Genomic DNA, 26,847 nt, shown 5'->3' with positions numbered 1-26,847 from the left:
ACACGCACAGGGAGGGTGGTGAGGTCAGTGAACAGGTTAATAGAATCTATGGCTCAGATGCCATTTCTACGGAGTGTGAGGGTTTGAACTTTGATGGAGGTTGGAGTCATTCAAACTAGTTTAATGTGAGTTATTAGGTGTCTATCATACAGGGTTGTTTTGGGCCAAGTGCATGGTGTGGCGTATCAGGCGTCACATTGATCTAAGGGAATTCTGAGACTTGATCAACCTCATTATTTTCTGGACCTCGTAACCGAGGTAGCTCCTAAGTTGACTGGAGGACTAGGTCCTTCTTTTCACTTGTGCCAGTAGTCAGTGATGGGCTTTTCCTTTCCTCTTTCTCTTTTTATCCTGCTGTCAGGATGTTGGTGAATTTCAGGAGGGGTGAATGTAACCAGGTTAAAATTAATGTTTTTATTTTATTTTGTTTGAGTATGAAATATCACCAAATCCTGTCTGTGTGCTGTTATTTGTGTTTACTATATTTTATTTTATGTCATTATTTACTTTTATGTGTTTTACAACGACCGTCATATACATGTACTGTCGCTTTAAGAGAGAGGTCTTATGGGTACACGGAAGACGGAATGCGGGAGAGGCCATTTTTGTTTTGTGGGAGGAGTCTCAAGCAGCGATCGAGCCGAGCGACGCGTGTTTCTTACCGTAGGACAGTTTTGCTGGTTGAGGAGAAAGTAACCTTGAGTATCCCTGTAAGAAGATACTGCAAGCTGTGGGATAAAATACTTGTTTATCCTTTCTTACATCGGAGTCCCGTGGACGGTTTCTCCTAACGCACACGAGTGAAGTCCGGGCAGTGGTTGAACTTCGACCCCCACGTCCGTAAGAAACACCGCTCCCGCTGGAGGACTGGACGGTTGTCGAAGGGTTTGAAACCAAAATAAATGGCAAGGTGAGCCAAATAGAGTCCTGTGTGTCCCCCCTCCTTCCTTGATTATGATGATGATGATGATGATGAGAGACTGAGGGCCCCCCACAACACCTGGGGCCCCACACAACTAGAACACAACGCAGAGCTACTGATGAGAGTGACGGGCATGCAGCAGGCTGACCAGCATAGAACAGCATAGGACTGCCCCCGTTACATGAGGAAGACGGAGAAGACGTTCGCAGAAAGGTAATTGAAATCTGCCAAAACATGGCTCCTGACCACCGAGAGAAATTCCCGGGGGTACTCGACTCAGTGCACAGGCTTGGGCAAAGACGTGAGTCTTCAGCGGCACCATTGCCCCGTGTAGTAATCATTCAATTCACTATGAGGCATTTTCGAGACAATTTCTGGAAGACGGCGAAACGATCGGACTATTTGACGACCAGGAAGCTGCGCTTTAAGGAAGACCTTTCTCCCGAGGACCGAGAGAGGCGCAACCTATTGTGGCCGAAGGTTGAGAAAGCCCGAAAGGAGGGGAAGATTGCATACTTCGTGGGAGCCCGTGCGTTTGTGAACAGAAAGGAGATTCACTGAAGTGCCTTTCATCATGTAAGCTAATGTGACGGGGGCAGTCCTATGCTGTTCTATGCTGGTCAGCCTGCAGCACGCCCGTCACTCTCATCAGTAGCTCTGCGTTGTGTTCTATTTTGGGTGGGGCCCCAGGTGTTGTTGGGGGGGGGGCCCTCAGTCTCTCATCATCATCATCATCATCATGATCAAAGAAGGAGGGGGGACACACAGGACTCTATTTGGCCCACCTTGCCATTTATTTTGGTTTCAAACCCTTCGACAAACGTCCAGTCCTCCAGCGGGAGCGGTGTTTCTTACGGACGTGGGGTCGAAGCTCAACCACTGTCCGGACTTCACTCGTGTGCGTTAGAAGGAGGAACCGTCCACGGGACTCCGATGTAAAAAAAAAAGGATAAACAAGTATTTTATCCCACAGCTTGCAGTATCTTCTTACAGGGATACTCAAAGTTACGTTCTCCTCAATCAGCAAACCTGTGCTACAGTAAAAAAACACGCGTGGCTCGGCTCGATCGCTGCTTGAGACTCCTCCCACAAAACAAAAATGGCCTCTCCCGCGTTCCCTCTTCCGTGTACACACAAGACCTCTCTCTTAAAGCGACAGTACACGTATATGACGGTCGTTGTAAAACATACATAAAAGTAAATAATGACATAAAATAAAATGTAGTAAACACAAATAACAGCACACAGACAGGATTTGGTGATATTTCATACTCAAACAAAATAAAATAAAAACATTAATTTTAACCTGGTTACACTAATATGACTCAGGAGTTATTTTTCCTTATTCGTTTTCTAAATATACAATATGCTGTTGTTGCTAAAACACTTATTATGTAATGACAGAGTAGTTCTGTTCTCTGTAATTTACACACTTTTTCTCAGGGTGAAAAGTTAGTTACACTCAAAATTTCATCTTTATCTTTTGTTTCTTTTAATGCTCGAGGATTAAGGGACAATATCAAAAGGAAAGCACTGCTATTATATGCTAAAAGCCTGAATAGTGATTTTTGTTTGATACAAGAATCTTATTCTGAACCTAATGACATTAGATTCTGGAAATCCCAATGGGGAGAGAACTTGTGGATGTCTCATGGCACAAACCACTCAGCAGGAACTCTGACTTTGTAACACAAGTTTAAAGGGAAAGTTATCTCTTCACAGACAGATCCAAACGGTCCCTTTATTTTGTTGGTTATTTCATTTAATGACCAGGTATTTTTATTGGGAAACGTTTATGGTTATAACAACAAACAGGAGAATATTACCTTAATGCATTCAGTAAATGCAAAAATTGATTCTATAATAAGTAAATTTGCAGATCTAAAGATCATATTCGGAGGAGACTGGAATCATTCAATTAATGATATGTTAGATAGATGGTGTAACCAGGTTAAAATTAATGTTTTTATTTTATTTTGGTTGAGTATGAAATATCACCAAATCCTGTCTGTGTGCTGTTATTTGTGTTTACTACATTTTATTTTATGTCATTATTTACTTTAATGTATGTTTTATAACGACCGTCAAGTACTAGAGGTCTTGTGGGTACACGGAAGAGGGAACGCGGGAGAGGCCGTTTTTTTTGTTTTGTGGGGGGAGTCTCAAGCAGCGATCGAGCCGAGCCACGCGTGTTTCTTACCGTAGCACAGTTTTGCTGGTTGAGGAGAACGTAACCTTGAGTATCCCTGTAAGAAGATACTGCAAGCTGTGGGATAAAATACTTGTTTATCCTTTCTTACATCGGAGTCCCGTGGACGGTTTCTCCTAACGCACACGAGTGAAGTCCGGGCAGTGGTTGAGCTTCGACCCCCACGTCCGTAAGAAACACCGCTCCAGCTGGAGGACTGGACGTTTGTCGAAGGGTTTGAAACCAAAATAAATGGCAAGGTGGGCCAAATAGAGTCCTGTGTGTCCCCCCTCCTTCCTTGATCATGATGATGATGATGATGATGATGAGAGACTGAGGGCCCCCACCCAACTAGAACACAACGCAGAGCTAACGATGAGAGTGACGGGCGTGCAGCAGGCTGACCAGCATAGAACACCATAGGACTGCCCCCGTTACATTGGTGCCGTGACCCTCCTGGATCCTGAGAGCGACATCAGTTGCTCGCCGCGGGAGGCTGCTGTCGTCATCAAGCCCCAGACGTCCTCACGTATTTCTATAGACTGTACACTCATGTTACAGTGGACTGGAGTTGAGCTGTGTGGACACTGGACAGTCATAGCTGTGGTTACCATGGACTGGGCTTGTGAACAGGACATTTGTATATATTGAAGGAAGAAAAACACACGAAAAAAAAAGGAAAAAGTTAATGTTGATGTGAAGGACTCATGTGAATAATCTATTGATGTAAACTACTAGATATGTGCATATGTGATTAATCTATTGGTGAATTTGTTGATTGTGTGTGATTGTTTCAATCTCTTAGTGATTTCTAGATTCAATTATTTAAATGAATTGAGCTTTTCACTTTTTTATTTTATTTTTTATTTTATCTGAGTGTTAGAGGTAGGAATATGGCAGAGGGTGGTTCGTACATAGGTGGGGGTAACATTGCTGATCAGGATCTTTTGGATCGCCAGTGTGCTATGGAGAGGGGGTACCAGTTAGATGTGGGCGGGGGTTTACGGCTAGGTGTAAGTAGGAGTTTCGGGCAGCTCTTAGAGGGCGGGGAACCAGACACCAGAGCACCAGGACCTAGAGACCCGACCACATTTGGCACTCCTCAGTTCACCTCCACACGCTACGTAGAACGGGCCAGGCCAGGTATCAGCGAAGGGGCTGTGCTGGGTAACAGCGAACAGCCAGTGGGTGAGTTAGCCATGCTCATTACTCAGTTAGCAGAGAAGATAGGAGAGTCAATCACTGCTAAGCTGCAGGAAACACAAATGCTTAGAAACACACACACAGACAGTGCTAGGTCTGCTGAACAGCGTTCGGGGACAGTGCCTAGTGTTAGAGTAGTAATGCAGACAGACGCTAGGGAGCCTCCTATTTTCAGGGGCGATAGCTCTGATAAGTTTACAGTTCATGAGTGGGAGAGCCTTATGACTTTGTATTTGAGGAAGTGAGCCATTCCAGTTAGTGAGCAGTCACATGAGATTCTAGCTAAGCTTATGGGGAAAGCAGGGGACGTGGTGAGGATAAAGCTGCGCAACACATCTGTCGACCACATAGCGAACCCCCACATTATTTTTGATGTACTGAAGCAACACTTTAGTGACCTCACATACTCAAGCATGCTCCTGGCGGACTTTTACAGTACGCTGCCCAAGCCAGGTGAGGACGCTATGGAGTATTGGATTAGACTTAATAAGACAGTGGAGGTGGCTGATGAATGCTTGAAGTGGCAGGGCCGTAGTATTGAAGAGCCAAGCCACAAGGTAAGCATGATGTTTATCAAACACTGTCCAGATCAGTCTCTTGCCAATGTTTTTAAGTTCAAGTCCGCAGGGAAATGGTCTGCTAGCGAGATCCAAGAGAGGCTTGATGAGCACATGCTGGAGAGGAAGTCCCGTGTTGCTGCAGGTGGACAACGTGAAGCAGGCGCGGTAGAGCGTAGGTTCCATTCACAGGTTCATGTCCCTGTAGTCGACGTGGCTCCCGACTTGAACACGACCGTGCCGGTGGTGCCATCTCCCGTCCCGGCTCATGCGTCATCTCCTACACCATTTTGTGCAAGGTCTCCTACACCGTCTCCTGCACCTGTCTCTGGCGGTGATGACTATATGAGGAGTTTGGTGAGCTTGCTAGACCGTTTGGTCACAATGCAGACTCAGGTTCCAGTTAGCGCTGCAGTCCGGACACCAACGCAGACTCAACCGCCAGCTAGCGCCGCGGGGCAGGTGCCAGACGCACCGCAGCGGTTGTGCAGGGTTTGTAAGTCTCCGGATCACTCCACATTTTCCCACTGCAGCCGGGAGAACCGATGTATAAACTGTTTGTCTCCTGGTCATTGGAAGAGGGACTGTCCTCACCCTCAGCCGCCCAACCAGCTCCGTTCTCAGCCTGGTGGAAGAGCTGGTCATCAGTCTCGTCCGTTAAACTACTAAACCCACACCTAGAGAGGGATGGTGTGGGTAAAGTAGATGTATCCCTCACTGATGTCTCCGATCTGGCTCACTTGTATGAAGACAAGTGTGCCAAAGCACCTCAGGGTTCGCGTATGGTCATTCAGGCGACACAGAGGATTCAGGCTTTCAGTGACTTGTTCTATGCTCCTGTTCTTATCAACCAGAGTGTGCAGCTTAATGGCATGTTGGATACTGGCTCTATGTCATGCAGTATCAGTGAAAATGCAGTAGAGAAGCTCTGCTCTGGGGGTGTTTTACCTGAGAAGCAGCAGCCTGAAGAGAACATTGTCTTGATTGGCTGCGGTGGTCTGGAGACTAGGCCTGATGGTTTTTATGACCTCAACATGCAGCTTTATGGTGTTTCCTTTGTCATACCCACTCTGGTCATGCCCGGTCAGCATGATGATCTGATAGTCGGCACAAACGTCATTAAACATGTGGCCCATGTACTCAAGAGTGGTACTGAGTACTGGGACATCACGTCCAGACAGGAACATCCGTCTAGTCCTGACGTTGAACAGTTCTTGTCCATGTTCACGAATGTAGGGCGCTGGAGGGGTGGTGCAGTTCCTGAGAAGATAGGTACTGTTAAGCTCACCCAGGCCGTGACACTCTTACCGAGGCACGAGCACTTAGTCTGGGGCAGACTTCCTGCTAAGGTGCCTATGTCAGCTGGAAGCACTGTTGTTGTGGAGCCGACAGACTCCAAGGCCATGCCACGTGGTGTCCTCGTAGGTCGACTTGTCACACCACTCTGGGGTGATAGGTGGGTACCCATGACTGTTGTCAATCCATCTGACAAAGCCATCGCGCTGAAAAGGAACTGCAAGTTGGCTGATGTGTTTCCATGCTTGGCGATTGAGGACTTTAATGTTTTCCAGGGACTGCAATCAGTTGCAGGGAGGCATGAGTCCAACGCCTGGGGCCCCACCCAAAATAGAACACAATGCAGAGCTAATGATGAGAGTGACAGGCGTGCAGCAGGCTGACCAGCATAGAACAGCATAGGACTGCCCCCGTTACAATGGCCAAATAAAAGTAATACAAATAATAGTTATTTGTTAGATTTTATAAATGAAAGAGATCTGATTGATATTTGGAGGTGTAAGAATCCTACAGTTAAAGAATTTACGTGGAAGAACAGGTTAGGGTCATTACAGTCTCGTATTGACTATTGGTTGATTTCTGATCCATTATCTGAACATGTCTCTTCAGTTAAAATGTTACCAACACCCTTGACGGATCATAAAACTTTCTTTTTGGAGCTGTATATGTCTACTAGTCATCAAACTAAAAGAGTCAACTCATATTGGAAATTAAATAATTCTCTTTTATTGAATGAATCTTTGGTAAAGGAGATTAAAATAAAAATAGATGAATGCTGGGATAGGGCATGTGCTGAAAATATGTATGGCAAAAATTGGTAGTTCATGGAATTTGAATTAAGGTCCCTTATAATGAAAAGAGGAGCTGAAATAGTTAAAAACAGAAAAAAGAAGAATCAGAAATGATCTCTGAAATTATTGCTTTATCATCACAGCCACTTGAAAATTTATCAGAGGATAACAAGAACAGACTTCAAATTCTACAATTAAAATTAGATAATCTATATATTCACAAGGCAAAAGGAGCCTTTGTGCGCTCTAGGAGGAGATGGCTTGAGGAAGGAGAGCAAAACTCCAGCTATTTCTTCAAATTAGAGAAACAACATAATACACTTTGCAGCATGACCAAACTCTGTTCAGATGGTGTCATCACACAAGACCCTAAAAAGATTTCTGAGACATGTGAACTATTTTATAAAGAATTATATAAGTCTAAACTGTCAAAAAATGACATGGAAAGTTTCTTCAACTCTTTAGGTAATATTGAGAGCATCAGCAATGCTAATAAAGATTTGTGTGATGCCCCCATCACAACATTGGATGTTGAGGATGCTATTAAAAAAATGAAACTCAATAAGAGTCCTGGGAATGACGGATTAACCTCAGAGTTATATATAAATGTTTCTCCAAGGATTTATCACGCTTTTTACATAAAGTATATATAGAAAGCATTGCTAATGAAAAGCTCCCTCCTTCATTGTCTCAGGGGTTGATCACTTTGATTCTCAAACCGCAAAAAGACTATTTGTTGTTAGATAATTGGAGACCTATTTCACCCTTGAACAATGACAAGATAATTGCTATGTGTTTGGCTAAAAAATTGAAAAGTACACTTAATGACATTATTGATGAAACACAGTCTGGTTTCATGACTGGTAGACATATAACAAACAACATAAGACTGGTGATTGATATCTTGGATCATTCAGAATTAATTACAGATAACAGCTTCATTCTTTTTTTAGATTTTTATAAAGCTTTTGATTCCATTGAACACAAATTCATATTTAAAGCACTTGACATTTTTGGTTTTGGGAATATGTTTAAAAAATCTGTCAAAACGTTATATGCAGGTGCAAATAGTTCAATCAAACTCCCATATGGCACTACTAAAAGATTTAACTTAAATCGTGGAATCCGTCAAGGTTGTCCGATCTCGGCATATCTATTCCTTCTTCCTATGCGATTACTCTCCATTCATTTCAAAGACAGCGATGTATTGGGTCTCTCTATTGTTGGCAGAACACTGTCTATCACTCAACTTGCAGATGATACAACACTTTTTTTAAAGGATAAATTTCAAGTTAATAAAGCAATCAACAGTAACTCTTTCTCAATAGCCTCCGGCCTTAAACTGAACATTTCAAAATGTGAGCTTCTTCCTGTTAATAGTTGCACAGATACTATTATTTCTGGGATCCCTGTGAAGCATAAGGTTAAATATCTTGGTATTATAATTGAATAAGACCAAAGCTCCAGACTATCTGAAAATTTTAATCCACTTATAGCTTCAGTCCAACAGAGGTTTAACCTTTGGCTTCAAAGAGATTTGTCTATTACTGGAAGATCCTTGGTAGCTAAAGTTGAAGGCCTCTCCAGACTTATATATGCAGCTATGGCACTTGATGTCTCAAAAGACATATGCACTAAAATTGACAGAATATTATTTGAATTTATCTGGAAAAAAAGAATACATTATATTAAGAAGAATGTCATGATAAATAAGTTATGTTCTGGTGGGATTAATTCTTTAGACTTCACCTCCTTAAACTCTTCTTTTAAAGTCAAATGGATCAAACTTTTCTCAAAAAATCCCAACTCAATCTGGAATTTTATTACTGCCCATATATTTAATTCACTTGGAGGAATGCATTTTCTCTTAAGGTGCAATTACAATATTTATAAATTACTGATAAAACTGTGCAACTTTCATAGTCAACTTTTGTTATCCTGGTCAATGATGTACTCACACAATTTTTCTCCCCATAAATATTTCATTTGGAACAATCAAGATATTAGGTTTAAGAACAAATCTTTATATATTAAGAGATGGGTTGATAATAAAATTTTACTTGTTAGTCAATTACTGAATGACAATGGTCAGCTTTTCACTTATGAAGAATTTCTTTCTGTATATGGTTTCCCTGTTACACCAAGAGAATATTCTATTGTATTTGATGCAATACCAGATGGAGTTAGAAGTTTATTGTTGTCTGCTCCTAAAGGTAAAAGTTGTACTATTCCAGGTTTAACTCCTGAAGACAAATATATTGGTAACTTGTGTCCTTTATTAAGTGATAAAGCCACTAATCAATGCGTTAGAAATATTATTCAGAGACATTGTTTCTAAACCTGCAGCCATTTTCTACTGGAATAATATTTATAATGACATAGCTTGGAGGAACACTTGGATTTTATCACGAAAATATTGTATTACAAATAAGGTACGAGAAGTTACATTTAAACTGCTTCACAGATGTTATCCAGTCAAGTCCCTTCTTGTAAAATACAAGATTAATATTGACACACTCTGTTCCTTTTGTGGCAATGTGGATGAAACCATATGTCATTTATTTTGGGATTGTACCTACTCTCATGTTTTTTGGATTGATCTAAATAATCTCATAAATAACAAAATTGACTCTTCTTGTAAACTGGACATCCAACATGTTTTATTTGGTCTGTCACAAAATGAGGAAATAAGTTCAGAAAAAATGTATATTATCAACCTTCTATTAATATTTGCTAAATTTCATATTCATTGTACCAAATTTGCACACCAGCGTCCAAACATTAGTGTATTCAAAGCACTTCTTTCATCCTATTTAGAATCTTTAAAAGAATGTATGAATCCTAAAGCCAGCAAAACCAGAAGACTATGTGAAGAATGTAATTTAACTTAAATCCTGTATCTCGAGCTTTTTTATTTTGTCTTTTTTCTTTTTTTATGGATATGTAAATTTTAATTTTGAAATAATTTATATTTTTGTAACTACTTTTTGTCCTATTGTGATGTAATATTTTCTTGTTTATATGTTTTGTTCAATAAATAGCGACAGGCATGGGCGCAAGTCCATGAATACTGGGGTGGCATCCAGCGCTTTACCTGTGCCCCCGTCCATAGGGTTAGTGGTTGTGTCAGGAAGGGCATCCGACGTAAAATTTGGCCAAATCACTATGCAGATTGACAAGACCATACCGGATCGAACAACGGTCATTGGTACTGTGACCTCACAGGGTCCTGATGGAAACTGTAAAATCTGCTGTGGCGACCCCTGAAAAACAGGGAAAAAGCTGAAAGAAGGAATCTGAATATGTTTTGTTCAATAAAAAAAAGCAAGTTAGCAAGTGTGACGCTAGTTAGCATCGAGAGAGTCTATCGGGAAGCTAATGGAACGCTAAGCTAAGCTAACGCTACCTAGGGAGATGGAGCGGAAGAAGAGCAGGTGGCCCACATTCAACGGACAGGCCGATGAGTATGAACTGTGGGAAGAGCGAATGCTTTGTTGCATGCATGGTGTGGGGTTGAAAACCACCATTCTTACCGAGCCCGCGGGACCTTTGACAGCGGAAGAGCAGGCCCTAGACGAGGAGCGGAACGCGGACGCCTACTGCGCATTGGCCCCTTATTGGACAACGCAAGCTTGGGACTGATCTTCAGAGAAACGAAGAACAAAGGTAGAGAGAGTCTACGGGTGTTGCGGGAACATTACATTGGTAAGGGCAGACCCCGGATTGTCACTCTGTATGTAACATTGACTGGGCTAAAGAAAGCTGATAATGAGACGATAACCGAATACATTATCCGAGCGGGAGAAGCACCGAGTGAGGGACTAATGATGGCCATGGTGATGAGGGGGTTACCCAAGAGATATAAGCCATTCACTCTAATGGTGACACATGGCGACAGTGAGTTGACATTGGGACAATTTAAGGCCAAATTGAGAAACTGAGGCGGCTGAAGATGTAGCTAATGCTACAGCATCGGACGAGACGTCCGAGAGGGTGATGAAGGCCCACGCAGCGCCTAAGAAAAAGCCAGTGAAACGCTGTGAGGGAGATGATGAACAAACGGTGTGCTGGCGATGCGGTGACAAAGGCCATCGGAAATCGGACTGTTCACGCAGCGTGTGGTGCAGCTTCTGCCGGGTCAAGGGTCACACGGATAAAGTGTGCAAGAAGAAGGACCGCGCTGATGGAGCCAGGTGTGCACGCGAGCAAGGTGGCGGCGGCGGTGGTGGTCACGGAGCAGGTCGAGGTCAGGGACCGGGGAATACTGCGGAAGAAGAGAACTACATCTTCAGAGTGCAGGCTGGAGAGACCAGCTCAGCAGGACCAGGACGACGGCAACAGTTCAAACCAGGATTGATTGTGGACTGTGGGGCTTCTTCCCACATAGTCAATGATAAGAAGAAGTTCAAGGGCTTTGACAGCTCGTTCGACCCAGAGAAACACTGCATGGAGCTGGCGGACGGTAAGCGCACCTTTGGTGTGGTGCAGGGCAGGGGAGATGCTACGGTATGTCTGCTCGACAGTGAGGGGCGACGGTGTAGAGTGACACTGCGGAACGCACTATATATTCCATCGTACCCCCAAGAGCTCTTCTCTGTGAAGTCTGCGACAGCACACGGAGCCAGTGTGTTCTTCGAAGAGGGCAGAGATGCCCTGATGTCACCGGATGGTACCAGGTTTGACATTTTTGTACAGGGGAAAATTTACTATTTGCAAACTGAATGTGTTGTTGAAAAGTGCCATGTGAGCCATGATATAGAAACTTGGCATGAGATAATGGGCCACTGCAACTATGACGATATCATAAAGCTACAGGATATCACTGATGGTATGCATATAAAGGGTAAAGTGTGTAAACCTGACAAAGAGTGTGCAGTATGCATAGAAGGGAGGTTTACCCAAAACAGGAACAGGAAATCTACAGACAAAGCCAAGACACCACTGGAGTTGGTAAACACTGATTTAGCCGGTCCTATGGCAAACGAGTCCATTAATGGTTTCAGGTACATGCAATCATTTACAGATGTGTGCACAGGGGCAGTGTGTGTTTATTTCTTAAAAACAAAGAGTGACACAGTGCAAGGGACCGAGAAATTTCTGGCAGATGTAGCTCCCTATGGGACAGTGAAATGCATAAGGTCGGATAAAGGAACTGAGTTTACAGGCAAGGAGTTTCAAACCCTGTTGAGACGGAACAAAATAAGACATGAGATGTCCTGCCCATACTCTCCCCATCAAAATGGCATTGCAGAGAGAGAAGGACCCTCACTATTTGAGATGGCAAGGTGTATGCTAATAGATAGTGGTCTACCAAAGAGCCTCTGGCATTATGCTGTACAGGAGGCAGCCCACACCAGAAACAGATGCTTCAACAAGCACACAGCCACTACGCCATACACGGCAATGACAGGAAAAAAGTGCAACATGGCTAGAATGCAAAAGTTCGGGACAGAATGCTATGCTTACCAGCAGCACGAGGGAAAGTTAGATTCTAGATGTGAGAGGGGGCGTTTTGTAGGACACGACAAGAACAGCCCGGCCTACCTAGTCTACTACCCTGACCAAGAGAAAATACAGAAACACAGACTAGATAAATTTGTACACAAGGCAACTAGTGAAAATGAGACTCAGACACCAGGTCTGCACCCAGAAGACTGGGTAAGAGAGAGAAAGTCTTTTGAGACAGCTGCAACTCATTCTAGAGTACAGAAAAATGTACAGACTGACGGTACACAGTCAGCACCCGAGGATGATGACGAGGAGCACCCAAGGGTGACGTCACAAGCCTCAGCCAGTGGGAGGTACCCCCAAAGGGAACGCAACCCTCCGAGATACCTGATTGACTATAGTCAGGGCGACAGTGATGACAGCTCACTCACTACTATAGATTATGCATACAGGGCAGTGTGCGGTGTCCCTCTGACCTTTAAAGAGGCCATGGAATTGCCAGAATCAGAAAAGTGGTCCAGGGCAATGGACGAGGAAATGGAGTCTCTAAGAGACAACAAAACATTCACCCTTACGAAATTGCCAGAGGGCAAGAAAACAGTGGGAGGAAGGTGGGTGTATGCGATAAAGACAGATATAGACGTACACGACAAGTACAAGGCTAGATTTGTAGCAAAGGGATATAGCCAGAGAGCTGGGGTGGATTATGGGGAGACATTTTTGCCGACAGCCAACCTAACAAGTGTTCGAGTGCTTCTACAGAAGGCGGCTCAATATGACTTTATTTTATACCAGATGGATGTAAAGACGGCCTATCTTCATGCCCCCATAGACTATGACATATACATGGAACAACCTGAGGGTTATATTGAGAAGGGAGAAAAACTAGTGTGTAAACTAGAGGAGTCAATCTACGGCCTCAAGCAGTCTGGCCGCAATTGGAACTTACTGTTACACGAGTGTTTGACAGGTGATGGTTTTACACAAAACCAATCAGACCATTGTGTGTACTCCAAGGAGTCAAAGGAAAGGATGTCATTGGTGTATTGCCCTACAGACGAAATGGTTGCGGATGTAATGACGAAGCCCGCATCCAAGGTAAAACTGAAGACATTTGCTAAGGCAATGTTTGGTGTGTGAAATGTGAGTGGTATGGGTTATACCAAGTTTCTTTTCATTTTGTTCTATGAATATGAAAAGGTATACAGTAAGCTCATGATTCATAAGTGGGAGTGTTGAGATATGACACCAGTGTATTTGTATGACTATGTGTTACTGTGTACTATTATTTTGTTTACGACTTTGTTTGTCCACAAGTGGGCGGTGTTGCGCTTGCATGCGCAGATTGATTACGTCACTGAGACGCTGTTCATTTTCTTCTTCTCCCAAAACGACCGAATAAACGGAGGCTGCATTTTTCCCTCCAGCAGAAGTTCGGTAGTCAGTACGATTCTTTATAACGGTTTAATAATCCACTTCATCTGCGCAGAGATAGACATAAAGCATTAGTCTAGTCTTCTAACAAAAGGATTTAAGGACAGGATGGTGTGTTGCTTTTAAGCCCACTGAGGCCAATTTGTAATTTGTGATATGTGGCTATACAAATAAAATTGATTTGATTACGTAAGAATTTAGACAAGTTCAATGAATTTGGCAGAAGCCCCTGGCCGTTACAACGTCATAATAGAAGAATTGAACATGGACCATATGGTCCAGGGACCTCAAATCTACAATGAGCATATCTTCTTTCAGTTTTTCCCTTGTTCTCATTTTACAAAAGGGCATGTTTCCATTCAAGTTTCACAACGCAAAAACTGCCTAATTTCAAGATAAGAAACATGAACCATGTTACCCAGGGGCTTCAAATAATAAAATGAGCATCACTTACATTTTACAGTTTTTGTTTTGTTCATTTTCATAAAAACATGAAATTGTTATAACTTCAATTTCATGAGGACATATTTCCTCAACACTGTTATAAGCGGCTTGGATAATGGATGGATGGATTGATGGATAATGGATGTTCATTCATTCATTCATTCATTCATTCATTCATTCATTCATTCATTCATTCATTCATCAGCCACTTCTCCGGGGTCAGGTCGCGGTGGCAGCAAGCTAAATAGGGCACTCCCTCTCACCAGCAACGCCCTCCAGCTCCTCCTGGGGGATCCCAAGGCGTTCCCAGGCCAGATTGGACATGTAATCCCTCTAGCGAGTTCTTGGTCTACCCCGGGGTCTCCTCCCAGTTGGACATGCCCACAAAACCACATAAGGAAGGCGCCCAGAGGGCATCCTAATCAGATGCTCACCTCAACTGGCTCATTTTGACGCGAAGGAGCAGTGGCTCTACTCCGAGCTCCCTCCAGATGTCCGAGCTCCTCACCCTATCTCTAAGGCTGAGCCCAGACACCCTACGGAGGAAACTAATTTCAGCCGCTTGTATCCACAATCTCGCCCTTTCGGTCCCTACCCAAATCTCATGACCATAGGTGAGGGTTGGAACGAAGATTGACTGGTAAATCGAGAGCTTTGCCTTCTGGCTCAGCTCCTTCTTCACCACAGCGGTCCATTACAACATCCGCATTACTGCTGATACTGCACAATTCCGTCTGTCAATCTCCGGCCCCATCCTACCCTCCCTCACTCATGAACAAGACCTTGAGATACTTGAACTCCTCCAAGCTCAGGCTCCCTCCCTGCCAGAGAGGTGACATTCCATGTCCCGAGGACTAATCAGCGATGCCAGAAGTCGGCACACTCCGGTCCCCTCTTTTGCCTGCCGTCCAGTTTGCATTGCACCCTACCCCAATGCTCATCCCCGCGTGTGGTGGGTCCACGGGGTGGTGGCTCCATGTTGTTTTTTCGGGCTTGGCCCGACCGGGCCCCATGGGTCAAGGCCTAGCCACCAGACGCTTGCCAGCGAGCTCCCTTCCCAAGTCTGGCATCAGGAGGGGGCCCCGGTTTTCCTTTTCCCGGCAAGGTGCTGTAACTCTGCTGGCGTAATTTCACTGGATTTCTTGGAAATCGATCTTAGTCTGGCCCCTCCCCTGGGACCAATTTGCTTGGGAGACCCTACCAGGGGCCTCTGACAACACAGCTCCCAGGATCACCGGGACACACAAACCCCTCCACCACGTTAAGGGACAGTTGCGCGAGTTCGAACCTCTCACCATTGGTGCCAGTATCCAGTGTGAACTTAGATTTTCAAAAATTTACCTAAATCTAATGACAGCAAGTGATGTAACAGCAATTTTGTTTTAAAAGTGAGAGAATGTTGCTGTGTACCCAGATACAAATAGAACATTGAAACGGGAACATACAGTTGTTACAGAACGGTAAACAGCTGAGTGTTGTGGAGGAAAAATGTCTGGGATATTTTTTCCCCCCATCTCCACATTTCACCTGATCCAGGTCAATGCCGTGCTCTCGTAGCCCCCCCCCTTCCCATCCACCCCAGTATGTCTGTGTTATGTTTATCTGGTGTCTTATTGTACAGCACGTTTGAGTGTTAGAAAAGCGTTATATAAGTTTGATGTATTATTATTAATGCCAAACTTCAGTGATATACTCAGTTACTGTTTATATTGAATGACTGAATGATTGAATGAAGCCGATGACTGCTGGGATAGGCTCCAGGATCCCCGCGACCTTGAGAGCAGGATAAGCGGTTTTGATAATGGATGGATGGATGGATGTTTATACTGAAAAGTTTTGTATTGGCTTGGGCGTACCAGTAGATGCCAATCTATCGCCGCGCTTCATAGCCGGGTTGCATTACGCCATCTGGCCAGCAGGGGAGGCTGTTGTATCATCTGACGACAGAGCGGATTCCCCGCTGAGTGTTGATGCTGAAGGAGTCCGTTTTGCTACAGCATCTGGGAGGAGGGAGTTGGCAGGATAGCGCGTAAAAAGCAAATGTATGTCAACCCAACACTTTATTCCTCATGCACAAACATACACTATCTCCATTAAGCCGATTACAGACAGACGACGTTTCAGGGGAGCGAAAGAGACCACAGGGGTAAACCACTTGTCTAGACAGTCACTCCCCTCTGAGAAATGAGTCAGCTTAATACGGGAGTCACATTGCTCCAAGACATTCAGCGGTAAATAACAGTTAAGTGTGAAAAATGTCGCGCACACGTGCGAGTTTGTGCAATTGGATACTAAAAAGCAAATGGTTCACAAAAAGAAAAACAAGTCTCACCTGAAGTAACAAAGCACACTCGACACTAGAAGATCTCAATGCCACAGAACTGTTTGAAAAGCAAGGAAACAATGGAACAGTGGCTATTCAGCTTCTGCCAACATGTACCCTGGTTCTGCTGAATGACAGAAGCTAAGCAGGTGTGGGCTTAGCTAGTACTTGGATGGAAGACCTTTCGGAAACACTGCGTTGCTGCTGGAAGTGGCGTTAAATGGCCAGTAGGGGACAATCTTCTCTCTGGTCTTAATATACAACAAAAATATCCCAGTGCAGTGACAGGGACACTGCTGTAAAGAAGCCGCCCTACGGACGAGACTTTAAAGCTAAGTCTTGACTCACTTTGGGCATTAAATATCCCATGGCACTCATCGCAAAGAGTAGGGGGTTCCCCGGTGTCCAGGTAAAATTCACAACCTGGCTGTCTCCATCTGGCCACCTAATCATCGCCATCCACAGGAGTTGAATCAAGTGCAACTGGACTTGGTATATATACGTGAAAATCAATTCAACTCCTTTGGATAACCATGACCTGGATGAATGAGAACATTCACAGACTAATCATCGCCCCGTGTAATTCGCTCAATGATTCCTCCCTCTCCGCCTCAAGCTGATGTGTGGCGAGCGTTCTCTTACAAACTGGCTGCCGTGTGTAGCCCAGGTGGGTGCTACACATTGGTGGTGGTTGAGGTGAGTCTCTCCCCTTCACAGTGAAGCGCTTTGGGTGTCAAAATAAAGCGCTAAATGTAATCGATTATTATAATTCTTAGTTTTCTCAGTAACCAATATCTGACGCGAGACGATCTGTAGGATATATTCGACCCACTACGTTACCCAGTTGCGACTTTTCCGCGGAGTAATAAATAAACAGAAAATAGTCAAATTCGACAATAAAATAATCCAGTAGGTTCGATTTTTTAAGGGCTATTAGCACCACATAAAATACCTTGGTGGGAGTATATCCGGGGAGACGACAGACAGAAGAAACAGGCTAAAATGAGATGCAGCCTCTTCAGGACCTAGGCTACCACACGTATCTTGTTTCCTTTAATGAAATTGTAACAGTGAACATAATGAGCTGACAAAGGAAAAACAATTAACAGCGTCTTTGTAGGTCAGGAAGGCTGAACGCATCATTTTAGGAAAACATGACCTTGAAATATTGAGGAGGACGACAGTAATGTCTAATTATATCCAGCAGATGTCAGTGTTTGAACAAATGAAATTGAATGTGAATGCAGCAATGTCAAGCCGTTTTATCATTTATTCATTATAAATCACTAGTACCGAAATATTTAACATTAGTTCCTATTTTCTAAACGCTAGTCACTATTCTGACTGTCACTTGTTGCTATTGTAAAGTTACTATTTGCTACAAAATAGATACTCGGTCTAAAAAAACAGTTTACTAGTCTCTAAGACAGTTTAGCAGTAATTATCAGTCACTATTTAGTGATGCTAGTTGCTATTTTAGTAATTATTAGTGAACGCCCCACTGTTACTAACTGCTGTTGAATAAAGCCTCGTCGTTTTTCTAACTTATTATATATTTGACACAATTAGGTTTTTTTTATTTTGACTTGTCAAATCCGAAACTGATATCAACAGCTACTTGTGACTAGTTATATTAATTAACTAGTAGTAAAAATATATACAAGGTAAAAAAGTATATGTTGACACCAAAAGCTCCTTATCAATGCTGATTAATATACAATGACTAGTAGTATTGAATTTACAGCTAGTGCTATTTAAACGGTGACTAGTAGTCAATTAAAAGTTGATATCTAATATGTAATGACCCAAAAGGTTCAAACGATAAGGTACAGGTATTTTCTGAGGAGGAACAGAATATTGACTAGTACCTTTAAATGAGGTACTATTGACAAAAATAGATTAACAAGTATTTGCTGAATTGTTGCTACTAAAAGAGAAAAGTCACTTGTCATAATCAAATTGGTAATTAGTGTTTATTTGTATTTACCTACTCTAATCTGATTTTTATCAACTAGTGACTTTACATTAGCCACCAGTGACAGTCAGAATAGTGACAAGTGTTTGAAATAATAATAGTGTCTAGCTCTTAGTGACGAGCGCCTTATAATGAATAAATGATAAAACGACTCGCAATAGTCGCTCATGTCATATAACAGTTGTCTCATGTGTCAGTAATAGCATTTATCATTATAAATGTCATCCCTCTGCAACAAGACTTTTTTGACCAGTACGTCGTGGTGACTCAGCATCCTTGGGCAAGAAATGAAATTGATGAAAGCGCATTTTAACATACATGCAAATAACGAACGAATGACGAACAAAAGCCACGGTTCATTGAAATACTACGGGGGCTCAAACTCATTAGTAAGCTCGATATCATTGACGGGTCTGCAGGTGAGCGTCTGAGTGCCCGGGTCGTGGCCTGGGCGGCAATCAACTATCAAAGTTATCGGATGGAAATTGAGTTTAAACCAATCGCACTCGGGTAGCTGGCTTCGGCAGCCAATCACATTCCAGGTTTGGTTTGGGGGTGTGTCACAAAAAAGCGCCGCGCCGCGCCGAGCCGCGCCGCATCCCTGCTCGACCGGAGTTCGGTTGAGAGGGTACTGGATGGTGGGGGAGGACCACTGATGAGAGAGCAGGCGAAAGAAGGGGAATACTTTGAAAGGCACTGAAGGATTACCGCATTTATCTGTCGGATACCGAGACAGTTTTTACGATTTCTTAGTTTGCTGCACCTGGTAAGTCACAGATAATAATCGTGCTGCTCGTTAGTAGTTATAAAACAGAAAAGGGGAGGGGGGGGTTAGCAAGAGAAGCTAACGGATTATTGTGCCTCGACTTCTCCCAATAATGGGAGGACCATCAGTTTTGCTAATGTTAGCCATCGCCGCAAAGCTAACTTAACCTAGGAATGGTGTAAATGCAGTTTGAATTAGCATTTGACCTGTACATTGTGTTTTAAGGGTTAAATGGTCCAATATGACAGCAAAATAACGTGCCCATTGTCTGCTTAGTCTTATCCTTGTCCAGACATCTTTTGAGCCACCCACACCCATGACGGGTGTTGCGTGGGGAGGCTGCACTCTTTCTTCAGTCCATCTTCAAAATTCGCAATTACATATTCAGTTAGACTGATTGGCACAGGTGTTTTACTTTTCTAGATGTAAAGTCGAATAAAATGGCAATGCGGATTTCATCTGAACCGTGCCCCTAGATTGGCGTCTAAAAAAAAACAAAAAACAGTTGCTGTCTTTTTGAGAGGCCGGGAGATAATAAGCACAGGGCGCAACTTTGAGCCACCGCTAGCTTGCTAACGCAGTCACTGCAGTTGTTTGGTCTTAATAGGGCATCGGGCGACCCACAAGTCTTCGCAATGCGTTTCCCCTTGCTTTTTCCTCGTCCCCAGCTTGTTTGGCGTGTCGAATTAACCTGTCTGACACCGACTGCGACCCATTATTGTTGAATTTTAATTGTAAGGCTACACGTAAGACTCAATTGGTGATGTTGAGTTTAGCATTAAGATGCAATGGCACGACGAGTGGAGGCTGCTAGCGCCTACTGTGACCCCCCCCCCCCAGTCGTCTAACCTGACCCAGATTCGGACCTAACCAGCGCATATTGTTAGCATGGCTGTTAATTGTTGGCCAAATATTGTTTGTTAGACACAGTCAGAAGGGTTGGCAGTGTTTGAGTACTAGCATGTCATTTCATGACAGAGAAGCACCATCCTGTGTTGAAGAAATGTACGAGACCGATTTTGGGTTGCAGACCAGTTATGTTTTTGCTGACATTGCATTTGTCTTTGGAAACTTTCGTGTTAACCTTAAATGGCAAATATGTGCATCCTTAACAAATCTACTGAGCTCTTAAATTTGTGATTTATAATGTATGCTCTTATAATCCACCTACCTATAACCAGGTTGACTTTTCCGTCATAAATCACATGCATCATGAAAATTGTTTTATAGGCCAGACCAGGATCATATATCTTTTTGAATCGGTTAAAGATAGTTTGGTCCATTTTGATGACCCTGGCTATCAAAAAGGGCAGTTGGTTGGTTTTTGTGTAAAGAATGGGAGTTTGAAGAATGTTAACAAAGCCATCTTTATAATGTTGTTGATTATTATAAATTCGACTGGACTAAACCATTTATCAGAAGATGCATTAATCATTTGTATCTGTTGTAAAAAAGGTTTTGTTCCACAGGATAGAAAAATTGGGGGAATGGAGGCTCTCCTCTTCAATATCTCAGTGATATAGATTTTTGCATTTATTTTCAGGATAACAGTCTTTAGTTTGTCAACAGAGCCTCATGTTTTTTCCCTGTTGGTGTAGGTGGCCTACTGAGTTCTGTTTCTGGTCTCCAGCAGTGATGTCACAGCGGAGCGGGCAGGAGGACCCGGAGCGGTACCTCTTTGTGGACCGTGCTGTGGTCTACAACCCGGCCACGCAGGCGGATTGGACTGCCAAGAAGCTTGTATGGATACCCTCAGAGCGCCATGGCTTTGAGGCTGCCAGCATTCGTGAGGAGCGTGGAGATGAGGTGATAGTGGAGCTGGCGGAGAATGGGAAGAAGGCAGCAGTCAACAAGGATGACATTCAGAAAATGAACCCACCCAAGTTCAGCAAGGTGGAGGATATGGCAGAGCTCACCTGCCTGAACGAGGCCTCTGTGCTGCACAACCTCAAGGACCGCTACTACTCTGGCCTTATCTATGTGAGTATACAATGAAAGAATTGCAATACTTAGTCCTATATAATGAATTTTCACATTTAATAGCATATATTATTTTGCTCATGTAGATCAGCTATTGGAAATTTGCTAATTTGCTTGTATCTTTGTATATGTACGATAATACACCTGTGAAACTAGTTTTTGCAGATCTCACTTGTAACATTAAATGCAAATGTCTTCATTTAAGATGCTGTAATGACTTAGCCATCTTGCCCTAAATAAGCAACCCACCCGCCTGTGATTATGACCCACTTACTGACATGCATTCCTGGAATAACCAAGACAGGGAGCTTGTGGGCCACCTGAGACTCAAGGAGGCCAGTAGTGAGGGATTCTCATGAAAAGGCTAAACCAAACTCAGAGATTGGTTTATCAAGGAATTATTTGATTTTAGGCTGGTTATAGTAATGGGGATTTAATACATCTTTTTGTTTAATCATATTCACATTCTTTATTGAGCTTCATGACTTTATATATGTTACTAGTTATTGGAATATAAAAATAAGCAATGTGCACTTCTTCATTCTTCAGCAGTAGTGCTGTAGTGAAAAGAAATGACAGCAAATGAGACTTAGTACAATTAAACAATGTAAGCTTCCGGTTAGATCAAACCAACTTCCTTTTTGCTGTTGGTGATGGCAGGCTCTTGGAGGGGTGGTTATGATGGTTATGGTGGTTATGGTAGGGGTTATCTGAAATGTTTACAATTGCTTCCAAAAACAAGGTCCTCATGAAATTGTTTTGTGACAAAGAAGCTAAGGACTAAGCTAATGCTCTCAAGGAGTGGTGGAAGCTGTAGTTTGTGCTGCAATTTGTCACTATACACTGCTACCACTGGCGACATTCATGTTTGTATCCATATGGCTGGAATAGCATTTTCATGCTTGAGCGATTAAGAGATTGAAGGTTGAAGATGATGATGCACATTTATTTAATGACTTCGATGACACATTACATGATTGATAAGGTAGTACAAATAGACGATTTTATGGATGCAGCCATCTTGGGTGACTTTGCGTTGCGTCATGGGAGCGATTGTGGGATAGCATGGGGACAAACAATCTGGCGCAAAGTGCACAAACACATAGTAAATGTGTTTGTACACCAGACAAATTCTTTGTAAGAATACAATTCGTAATAAGACTAAAATGACAAAATAAAGTGGCTTTCTTTCTTCTAAATCAGGGGTGCCCACAATTTTTTTACTCGTGAGCTACTTTTAAAATGACCAGGTCAAAATGATCTACTCATATTAAAAATAATAACAATAATAATAAAAATACTCAATACATGTTTTACATATATATGAACATTTATTTGCAGTGTGTGTATTTATATACATGTTGTGTTACATATACAGTATTGCAACTGATTTGCATTTATATTGAACCTAACACAGGCAATAATCATACCAAGCATTTGCTACTACACTATGTTGAAATTGCATCACTGCATGAACCTTTACAGCTGTGTTAAATAGATTTGTGATCTCTACCTCTACTCTGATGATGACCTGCACTGGAGGGAGTCAGATAGGGTTGCATAGTTCAGACAGTAGCTGCTGGTAGCCAGCCTCAAGCAGGCCTCCAAATGATCATGGTGGAACGGTATTTGGACTTGATAATCTTCATGTGAGAAAAGGCTGACTCACACAAATAAGTAGAGCCGAATAATGCTGTCAAGGAGGTTGCACATTTCCTCATGTTTGGGTACTTGTCCTCTGTAAGTAAGTTCCAAAACTCTCCATGCGCCCTTGACTTAAGCTGAATGTCAGCCCGTACTGTCAGCATCTCATCCTCCACTGCAGACGATTTCAGGTGAAACAGTGTTGCCATTTTTGAGGCGAGGGAATCCACCTCTGTATCTTCCCCAAATGGGTAGCACATAAATGTAGCGATTGGCTCGAGCAAAGCAAAGTCTTGAAACCGTTTGTCAAAGACTGACCGGACATTTTCAATCTGCTCTGTGTAGCGTGCACTGTCAAGTTCCGCACGCACCCTCCCTTGCTTCTCCAGCTCTGCTGCGAGGTTTCGGAAGTTTCCCAAATCACAGCGGTGCAACTTTGACGACAGAATTTGCATTTTCCATTTGAAAGCGTTAACTGAGCTGATCATGTTTACCACGCTTTTGTCTTTTCCTTGCAGCTCTAAATTAAGCTCGCTCAACATGTTGGTTAAATCAGTTAAAAACGCCAAGTCTAGCAGCCACTGATTGTCATTAAGTTGCTTGTGTTCCGCATGTTTAGTGATAAGGAGAAACTCCTTAATCTCCGGACAGAGCTCTCGAAATCTCTGCAAGAATCTCCCTCTACTAAGCCATCTCACGTCAGTGTCTAGCAAGAGGTCAGAGTAGTTACAGTCGGCCTCTTCCAAATGTGTACCAAACAACCGTCTTTGAAGAGACCTCGCTTGAATAGAACAGGCGATTTTGGTTGCCACATCCATGATCTCTTTCATGTTTAGCATTTTTGCGAATAATGCTTGTTGGTGTATTATGCAATGGTAATTAAGGAAGTCCGGGAAAGCATCGTCCTCCCTGCACTTGGCAATAAATCCATTCGAGCGGCCCACCATAGCAGGCGCACCGTCTGTGGTGATTGACACCAGTTTACACACTGAGAGCTGGATTTTATCCACAAAGTTTTTGAAGATCTGAAAATGTCCTCTCCCCACGTGTGTTCCTTCATGGGTAGTATTGTTAACAACTCCTCTTTTGCGGTCATATCTTGAAACACCGTCCGAATGAAAATGCACAATTGGGCCGTATCACTTATGTCCGTAGACTCATCCAATTGTAGTGAGAAACACTCGCAGTCCACGATGTCCCTCCAAAGCTGATGTGTCAAATCATCGCCCATCACTTCACAGCGCCTTGTGACAGAATTTCTTGATAACTGGAGAGCTTTGATTGAAGATATTATTTCTGATTTGTTTTTAAAGTCCCGAAACAACGAATCTGCTGCCTCAAGGAAGGCCTCTTTCATCATCTCTCCATCTTGGAAGGCTTTCTTATGCTTAATGATGGAGTGACTCACCCATAAAGATGCTTCGGTGGCTGCCTTTGCCTTTGAATTCGGCTGCGTGAAAAGTGACTGCTGGGCGATTAACTGCGATTTTAGTTCCCTCACCTTTCTCTTTCTCAGCTCGCTTTTCGGAGGGAAGTCATTGTCATAGTTTTTATGAACAGTTTGAAAGTGCCTCTCCACATTTCCTTTCTTTGGGATAGCAATGCTAGACTGACAGATGAGACAAACGCATTTGGAATAAGACATGGTGAAAAAAAAGTCCTCCTCCCATTCCACATGGAAATGGTACGTTTTTTGTTTCTTGCTAGGTCCGGCTCCCCCACTCATTTTTGTTTTGTTTCACTTTTTAGTAGAATTTTTTTTTAGAGAGTGGAACTAGCTAGCTTGATGCAGTTCTGCGTTAGCTCACGTTGTGGGCATGTGAACTTCAAGGTACGTTCGAGAAGGGCTCTGGTTGTTATGGTAACCTAATGTAACAAAGTTTTAGGTTCCGCTCTAGAATCTTTGGTTTTAGGCAACAGCAGACTGGCCGTCCTTTACCTCAATCAAAAGGCAAATGCCAAATGGAGGACAGATGATAGGCTAATGTCTTGGAAAAAAAAAGTTTTTTTGGAATGTCATGGAGATCTACCAGCACTGCCTTTGCGATCTACTGGTCGATCGCGATCGACATAGTGGGCACCCCTGTTCTAAATCATAGGAAAGCAAGGGTACAGTCGACCCACGGTTCGGTATGTATCACGGTTTTTGGGTCATGGAAATGGTACAGTTTCGGTATCTTTATATTTAAGAAAAAAATAGCAACATGTTACCCTTTAAACAATGAACTATTTATCTTGCCTATAGACAAATAAAACTTTCCATTCAGAAAAATGGCAGCGTGACTGTCTAGGCCTGGTTTCTGTCTCTACTGTATGAAATCAAGAGGAGAAAAACATTAAAAATGATTGCTTTTGGCACGAAACTGGCTTGTAATGTCTCATAAAGAATTTACTTGACTCACTGGATTATTTTGCTCCTCATTTGTTGAGCACTTTCCCCTGTCATTGAGTGTTTCTTTTAACAAAGTTATATATGTCTGCTCCTCATTTGTTGAGCACTCTTACCAACACCATTGATGGTTTCCAAAGAAAAAACAAAAAACCGCTATATGATTTTGTTAAAAGAAACACTCAACGGTAGGGAAAGTGCTCAACAAATAAGGAGCAAAATAATCCAGTGAGTCAAGTGAATTCTTTATGAGACATTACAAGCCTGTTTCATGCCATAAGCAATCATCAGCTGTCAATAAAACTACTCGAGGAAAGGACATACCATCTACTGCCTCATCATGCACATCACGTGCTCATTGTCCAGTGGGGAAGGGAGAGGTGCAACATACAACATTTTCAAAAGCACGTGATTGCTAACGGTCCAATTTGGGGTGGGGTGGTATTTGTCTATTGACATGAACTATTTGTAATTACAAAATAGGTGCTTATGTCTATGTCTGCAACTGCTGGCCAATTCATTCCTGTTATTTAATGTGGACATTTCTGGTTTGCAAATGATAAAATATTTTTCAGTTATACATAGATTGCACATTTTACTGCTTGTTGAATATGCCCTGTTCTTTGAGAGAATTTTCCAGGTGGTTGAATAATTAATGTTTCTGTCCACCAATGACCAAATATAACGGCTTAAAGATGTTACATTCTAAAGCTACACGTGTGCATTAAACCTCTTTTTGAATGTTTCCTCTGTTAGACCGACGTATGTCTCTATTTTGTTGTTGTCATCTCTCGTCACCGTAGCTTGGTAGATAACTCCCTTCGTCTGGCATTTTCCATCGAGGGGGCATGAGTCGTTCACATGGCAGTTGCAGCTGGGAGAGTCCGGTTCTGATGAAGGTGTCATTGATTTGTTGATGATTCTTGTGTTGTGGGACGATATTATTTGTTGAATGTAGGCATGCAGCTGTAACTAATTTTTATGGTGTTCCAATTGAATATCTTTCTCAGTTGATGGTCCGGGCTTATCCAAAAGTTCAAAATACACTTATCCAAAAGTTAAAAAAACTGCTTACCAATGTTTGTGGCCACAAGCGCAATGCAGAGTCCCAGGGTGTGTAGAGAGGCTCTAGTTAATCATCTGGTTAATGAGCTCCCTGGTCGGAGCCACGATGACCACCTCAGGCTCCTGTGTCTCACTAAAGCGACTTGCTGCCACACCATCAACCATCGGCTTCTGCAGGATGGGCAACAGGAATTCAGCCGTTTTACCAGAGCCGGTCTGGGCGCAGCAATCGCACTTGGATGCATGACAAAACAAGCAGGCCAAGATCGCCAAGAAAGGGTAGTCTCAGCTCGCTTCCAATCGAACCTTGGAGTAGTTCATTTGAAGTTAGAGTGCAATCTGACCCAATGGACCAAAACAAGCTTACCTGATGTGTCTTTGGGTGAATATGTCACTATATGCATTAATTAAAGTGCGCCTTC

The 26,847-nt window shown here is 43.0% G+C and overlaps 1 protein-coding gene across 1 annotated transcript in view; it reads left to right on the top strand.

Annotated features, from left to right (window-relative positions):
• The first annotated feature begins 19,221 nt into the window (after positions 1-19,221).
• The window catches only part of LOC130113154 (myosin-10-like), a 145,680-nt gene continuing 138,054 nt past the window's right edge, over positions 19,222-26,847 (top strand). The window contains exons 1-2 of the mRNA XM_056280691.1: positions 19,222-19,347; positions 20,946-21,327. Of these exons, the coding sequence (XP_056136666.1) occupies positions 20,983-21,327 (345 nt within the window). The 5' untranslated portion in view covers positions 19,222-19,347; positions 20,946-20,982. The remainder of the gene's footprint in view (positions 19,348-20,945; positions 21,328-26,847) is intronic.

The sequence above is a fragment of the Lampris incognitus genome, chromosome 5, assembly GCF_029633865.1.
Source record: "Lampris incognitus isolate fLamInc1 chromosome 5, fLamInc1.hap2, whole genome shotgun sequence".
Classification (NCBI taxonomy): Eukaryota; Metazoa; Chordata; class Actinopteri; order Lampriformes; family Lampridae; genus Lampris; species Lampris incognitus.
Note: the sequence above shows the minus strand (reverse complement) of the source record. Positions and strands in the feature narration are given on the sequence as shown.